The sequence below is a fragment of the Cucurbita maxima genome, unplaced genomic scaffold (assembly GCF_002738345.1).
Source record: "Cucurbita maxima cultivar Rimu unplaced genomic scaffold, Cmax_1.0 Cma_Scf00011, whole genome shotgun sequence".
Classification (NCBI taxonomy): Eukaryota; Viridiplantae; Streptophyta; class Magnoliopsida; order Cucurbitales; family Cucurbitaceae; genus Cucurbita; species Cucurbita maxima.
This window is the reverse complement of record NW_019272027.1, coordinates 3,950,570-3,957,337: the sequence shown is the minus strand read 5'-3', so window position 1 is coordinate 3,957,337 and position 6,768 is coordinate 3,950,570. Positions and strand designations below refer to the sequence as shown.

At 37.1% G+C, this 6,768-nt stretch overlaps 1 protein-coding gene across 1 annotated transcript in view; it reads left to right on the top strand.

The window, feature by feature from the left end:
* Positions 1 to 35: 35 nt before the first annotated feature.
* Positions 36 to 6,768, top strand: part of LOC111486403 (serine/threonine-protein kinase ATR) — a 16,124-nt gene continuing 9,391 nt past the window's right edge. The window contains exons 1-10 of the mRNA XM_023133516.1: positions 36 to 325; positions 576 to 720; positions 840 to 952; positions 1,586 to 1,920; positions 2,066 to 2,187; positions 2,941 to 3,085; positions 3,230 to 3,799; positions 3,891 to 3,966; positions 4,378 to 4,699; positions 5,233 to 6,486. Coding sequence (XP_022989284.1) covers positions 169 to 325; positions 576 to 720; positions 840 to 952; positions 1,586 to 1,920; positions 2,066 to 2,187; positions 2,941 to 3,085; positions 3,230 to 3,799; positions 3,891 to 3,966; positions 4,378 to 4,699; positions 5,233 to 6,486 — 3,239 coding nt within the window. The 5' untranslated portion in view covers positions 36 to 168. The remainder of the gene's footprint in view (positions 326 to 575; positions 721 to 839; positions 953 to 1,585; positions 1,921 to 2,065; positions 2,188 to 2,940; positions 3,086 to 3,229; positions 3,800 to 3,890; positions 3,967 to 4,377; positions 4,700 to 5,232; positions 6,487 to 6,768) is intronic.

The following is a 6,768-nucleotide window of genomic DNA, read 5'->3' as shown; positions in this document are numbered from 1 at the left end:
ATGTCTTAACAAAAAAAAAAAAAAAAAGCGAAAAATTTCAGGTAGAGAGTTGAAGTATATCACTGTCTGGCAGCGAACGAGAGCTTGGCGGCAATCGTGTACTGACGCATAAGCAATTCGAAAAATGGAGGGAACACCAAGACCTTGAGCACTAGCGAAGCGTCAGCCATGGCGAATCTCTCCAGTCTGGTTCACGAGCTTCGAGAACGTATAGCAGCTTCTTCCTCCACTCCTCCTAATCGTTCCGATGACGTCGGTGTCGAAGTCCGATTTCGCGCCGTCCTTCCCAATCTCCTCCACGCTTACGTCGTTCCTTCTTCTTCAGGTTCCATTTTCTGCTTCTTCGCTCGTCGTCAAATGCTTATTCTGTCTTTCTCGTTTTGAATCGCATGAAACCATCTGGTTTAACTAAATTGAGCGAACGAGTTGTTCGTTTGTGGCATGTTGTTTGTTACTAACCTGCACTTTGGTTGGAGGAAGGAGTATTGGAGAAATGCACTTGCTATTATCTGCTATATTTTGCTGCGTTTCTTTCTTGATAATGTGAATCCGAATTCCATTTCTGTTTCTTGCAGTGAATGAGAGAGAAGTGGTTGCTGTGTTGAAACTCCTCTCACACACTGCGAGGAATTTTCCTGGTGTTTTTTACCATGGAAAGGCTAGCGCCGTTTTGCCTGTGGTTGGTCGGATATTACCTTTTTTTGCGGAGCCCGCTATCCAGTCAGTAATATGTGATATTTTTTCCTTCTTTAGTTTTCTTTTGATCTAGTTGGTCGGGTCATGTTTTCTCGTGTGCCTCTGTCTTTTACTAATCTTACAGAAATTACTCCTAATCCCAGAGCACGATATGGAGTCATTTTTGAAACCGTTGGTTCCCTTTTATCCTTGCTTCGTACTGGAGCACGGGACGCATACCGTCAGTTTTTTCTTGATGCCATGTTAGTTGTTGGAGGTAAGCAGGAGCTTTATGCATCAAAAAAAAATTTCCTGTATAAACATGACCTACTTTTTGTTTGTGTTTGTTAGAATCCGCTTTAGCATTGGTTGAATTACATGGTACAGCATTTGGATATTAAAAACTGTGGCCATGTATTTAGTTACAGGTTGATTGCTGCTTTGCGTCAACTGGGGTATGTGACATTGCCTATGAGATGCATGGATTGTGATTAAACGATTTAAAAAGTTTTAGTAAACTCTCAGCTGATTAGTTACATGCGGTAGTTTATTTGAACCCATGAACAATATTGAAGTATTCTTCATTTTAGGAGCAATAGCTCCCTAACTCCATTTTTCTTGCAGCATGAAAAAATAAAAAATTTGCCAGAGATGAGAGATTGCCAGTGTACTTTCCACTGTACGTCCTCCCCAGGCCTTTAGTTTTTGGCTAGGGTGGGGGCGTTTTGACTTCTCATTTTTCTTGTTTCTTTGGATTGCCCTTGGAGATTATGTTTTCCGTTTTTACAGTGTGCCTTTGTATATGAAAGATTGTCTTCTGCAAATTGATTTTCCCCTAAATTTTTAACTGCACATGCAACACGTTGTAGTTCATTGTTTGAGGTAGCTCACATTCTCTATCCTGATGCAGATATTTTGTACATTGCATCACTTGGCACTGATACTGCAAGCTTTGGGGATTCCAGAAGATTCACTTTGAATTGTTTCTCTGAATCTCTGAAGGGAATCTTTGAGGATCCCGATCATCTTGGGGATCTTCCAGAAGTCAACAGACCAACTGATGGCTCTGGTATTTTGATCAATCTGACGGGGAAAAAGAGGTGGCAGCCTTTTGTTACTTGGATTATTAAGCTTCTTGGTAAATGCTTGGCTGAGGGAACCGTGTACGTTGAAGGGCTTATCAGTATGTCAGATGTTTCAGCAGCATGTTCTTTGTTATGTTATGGAGATGCCGATTTGCAAATGGTAAATGGATAGTGTATTGGTTGCAACTGGAAACTTATAGTTTACGACTTTGTTAATAAAATTCCTCTTCTAAATAGTTTCTTTTTATTTTCTTTTATGATATTCATATTCTCACAGTTGCCTGGAATTTAATTTTTTTTGGAAGGCATGCTTTGATTTTGCACGCATTGTTGGATTGGTGATAGATGACGTCGTTCCTTATCAGCCTTTAATCCAGTCAATATCTACTATATTAAGTGAAGACAAACATGGGCTTCCTATATTTAGGTATGTGAATAAAAGAACGTGAAAAGTTGGCAATTTGACTATTGGAGAAGGGAATATTATTTCCTCATGCTGCTTATCTTTCATTTTAGTTTGCCTATGGGTTCCTTTATTTTGTTATTTTCTTCACACTCTGTTTATAAAATCCTTTTCCAAGTTTATAGGGGATATAGTGTACAGCGGTTAGTTTGCAGTAGGAAAACTATAAAAGTTGTGTACAGATTATTAGAGAAGAATATATATTTTTCACATGTTAACAAAACTAAAGATCGTAAATCATCATTTTCTCCTTGTTCAGATTTCTTTCGTTTAGAATAGCTTCAATCCTTATTTTAAGTTGACTCTTCCATGGGCTGTGCCATGGTGAGCAAAAGGAGAAGTTGAAAAGTACGATGTGTTTGAGGTTTTGACTCCAATCACTTGCATAGGATAATATATTTTTCTGATGTTCAAATGCTCTAGTCTAGGGTTGAGCAATTATGCCGTGATTTCAATCAGGATTTGCTTTAGTTTGCCTTCACACAACAAGTAAAAGAAAGCCTAGTCGTTTATTTCATGAAATTTAAGCTTCTTTTAGTTACTGTCAGTGCTCTGTGAATTAGTTAATATCTGTACCTTTTTTCCTGCTGGCAGAATGACTGATTCTTTAGGTAAATAGCAGCTAACCTATGTCATGAAGGCACTTTTTAGTAACATGTTTCTAACAGCGATTTAGTTTATTTACTCTGGCATTGTAATACTTTGATAATTTGGCAGGAACGCATATTATGATGCTTCTATTGGAGATTGTCTTACTGTGCTATACTCCAAGTGTTGCGATGATGTTGTCAAGCTAACTGCTGCAGACATGGTTGGCATATTTTCACAGTCCCTTTGTAGAACCAAGAGCATGGAGCTCAAGGTTAATTCACATTCCTAATGTCATTACTAGCAACAATTGAAAGTTCTGACATGGTTTGTCACATTCATGATTGCTGATGGTTTCTAGGAGCTTACTGGAAGGGATCTCAAATTAATTTTCACCTTTATATTTTGCATTTTTTAGGTTTCATTATGCAATGCATACATAAGGATTGCTAAAATCTGCCCTTCTCATATCTGGAGGCCTGAAATACTCGTTGATATGCTTTCTTTTCCAGAACCTTGCTTTGCTTTGATAGATTGCTTCCAAGCAGCTCTATCTATTCTTGGTCCTGATTATGTTGGAGGGTCTTTACCTGGCTTGGGTTTGTCAGAATTGAGCAATAAATCAATTGAAAACTCAAAAGTTGGAGAAAAGAGATGCTTAGAGGATTTGGATACTGTTAAGAACAAAAAACTGAAGGTCGATGGAGAAATTGTGAGCTCCGAAGCTGATATACTGGTTGAATGCAAGAAGCCTCACATCAAAATATGTGAAACTGATGTGACTTATGCAAATAATTTGCATAATTTACTTGTTTCATTTATTGGATGTTCAAGAGCTTCGTCTATCAGAGCTGATGGTCTAAGACCAGAAGTTTCATTAACATCTCTTAGCATGCTGTGCATTGCATTCTGTCGGCACCCTGAAACTCATTTGTCCCAGGTCATATTTCAGGAGATGGTTTCATGGATTCCCTGGATATACAAACAGGTAGCTTGATTTACTTTTGTGAATGTTCCAAAATGTTTACTAGAAGACCTAGTTTCCCTGTCCTATTATTAAAATTGAGACTTATTTCTAGGCAAAGCAAGGAAGCTTGACTTCTCTCGATCTATCCACATTTCTTGAAGGAATTCACAACATGCTTCTTTTACCAAGTAAGGCAATTGTTCAGTTGTCATGATAACTTTTTTGAAAGTTTTGTATTTGGCTGATGATTGCAACATTTCAGTTTGTCAATAGGTGCTAACCACTTGCAATATGTTGCTATCGACGCCTGCATACTTTTATATTTTGGCCATACACGAGAAATTCATAAAAGATGAATAGTGATTGTATTTTTCAGTTGGCTCACGATCTCAGATATAAAATTAGGAACAATTAGAATTTTGGTATATTTGAGCTATCGTGGCCTTCTTTTCTGACCTCTCCCTATCTTGCTTTATCTTCTTAGAAACAATATTGAGATTATGATTCATCTGAAAATTGTTTTTGAATACTCATAGTTCCTTCTCTTTGTTGATGTAGTTGTGAATGCTGACTATGCTATTTAATTGTATGATGTACAGCCCATGTATCTTCGTGTTTATTTTCACTCCTGTCTGGAAGTAATGATGAATGCACAGAAACTATGTCTGTGATACTTAAAGTTCCATGGACCCATTCAATCACCAGTTCTGAATCTTGCAAGCCATTGAAGACAAAATGCTTCTCTGTTCAGGTTGCATCCAAAGTTACTTCTATATTAAAGACTGAAACTGATCTTGAGGTCCTGGATTTGAGTCTTGTTGATGAAGATGATGAAGTTAGAATGGAAGCTGCCATTTCAATTCCAGTGATTGCTCTATGGACTGGTTTTGATAAGCTAACACAGTTATTTAGGAGGCTGGCGTAAGTTGAGCATTTTCATTAGTGTATTGTTTCAGGGAAATTTATGATTAACTGAATTATCAATTTACGAAAGGCTTGAGATCATAGAAGGAAATTGAATTTTGTGAAATATTATTATTTGCCAGCAAGAGATTCTGATTCTGAACTATTTTCTTCTTTGGCTTGACATTAAAGGTATGAACCGGTAGGTTAAGAAGAACTTGACAGTGTACTAATGGCCATCCTTTATGAAAGCTTCTAGACTTTTGCGAATAATTACAAATTAGGTGTAAATTGTAGATTTTGGACACTAGTGTACTTTCTTCATGGAAGCCAAAAGCTACTAAACAGTCCAGAGAAAGAAAGTTATTGGTATAAAAAAGTGAATATGTGCTTGCAAACTAACATGATACTGACAAAGTGAAAAGGAAATCCAAAGAAGGAAAGTATAAGATATGATTGATATTGCAATGATATTAGATTTGATTCTTGCGAACTTTATAGGCGATACCTGTTGCTTAAATTCTCATGCTTATTACTCATTTGAATTACAGGATCTTGCAGGGAGAAATGCATGACAAAGTTAAGAAAATTATCCCAGTTTCTCTTGGGTTTTTGTCATGCCTTTATGGATCTTGCCATTCGGTAGATGGTCAAAATATGAGCAGGTGCAAATTATTTTTAAATACAAACAGCGATAGATGCTGCCAGACAGTGGACTATATGCTTCAGGGATTTTGGTGTTCAAAGTGTGATCAGTCTGTTCTGCATGATCATAAACTTTATACAAACATAATTGAGCCACCTCACTGTTACCCAAAAATGAATTTGGATTGTGATGTTGTCCATTTGATGTCGATGTTCTTTAAACTTCTTTTTGATGAGTCGTCAGAAGAGGTTCAAGTTTCTTGTGTGGAGACTCTTGGACGCATTCTGGTCCATGGGACTGGGAATGTTCTACTTCAAACAAGGATTGATTGGCTTAAATGTATTGAGTTTTTGCTTCTTAACAGAAAAAAAGCAATAAGAGAAGCATTCTGCCTTCAAATTAGTTCCTTACTCGAGGACCACGTACTGAGTTGCCTTTTCCCAGAAGAAAACTTCTTAAACAAAAGGAAAGAGCTAATGTTTTTGGACTTTATTAAACAAGCAATGGTACCAACTACAGATCCCCAAATTCTCAACACTCTACTAGAATCTGTAGCAAACCTCATGACTGCAGTTGATATTCACAGTGATTTTTTTTCTCGTTCTCTTTTATTGTTGGTTGATCATCTTGACAATCCACAAATAACAGTGAGGATGAGTGCCTCAAGGTCAATCCACAATGCTTGCCGTTTTCATTTTAATGGGAAATTTGAATTAATCTTTTCAAAAGTTGTCCATCTTCGGAATGAGCTATTTGCTTATCTCTCCACGGGACTTGTTAGCCGTCCAAAAATTGTACAAGAATTTGCAGAAGCTGTTTTGGGAGTTGAAACTGAAGTATTTGTTAAGAAAATGATTCCCGTTGTTCTTCCAAAGCTGGTGGTCTCTCATCAGAATAATGATCAAGCTGTCGAATCATTATATGAATTAGCTAAATGTGTGGACACTGATATGGTGACGTTGATAGTCAATTGGTTGCCAAAAGTTCTTGCCTTTGTTCTCTACCAAGCGAATGGGAAGGAGTTACTTTCTGCCTTGGAATTTTATCATGCTCACACTGGTTCAAATCAGGAAGAGATTTTTGCAGCTGCATTACCTGCTCTTTTAGATGAACTAGTATGCTTTGTGGATGGTGGAGATTCAGATGAAGTCAGTACAAGGTATAGCGTCAAATTACTCAAGATTTTGCATTGGAGTTTGGAATTAGATTTTCTAAAATTCATCTGTTTTCGCTTATCGATTAAAACTTTGCCTATTTTCCTTCCTACTTTACCTATTTGCTTGGACATTTGTCAGCTTGTTTGTTGTCCAAAAGATGTCTTGTTTCCTTTCTATTTGGTGTGATGGGTTTTGAAGTGCCATTTAGGTATATTTAATTCTAGAACTTGTTTATTGTTCCTCCTTGGTTTCTGTTTCTATCGTGTTTTTTTTTTTTTTTTTTT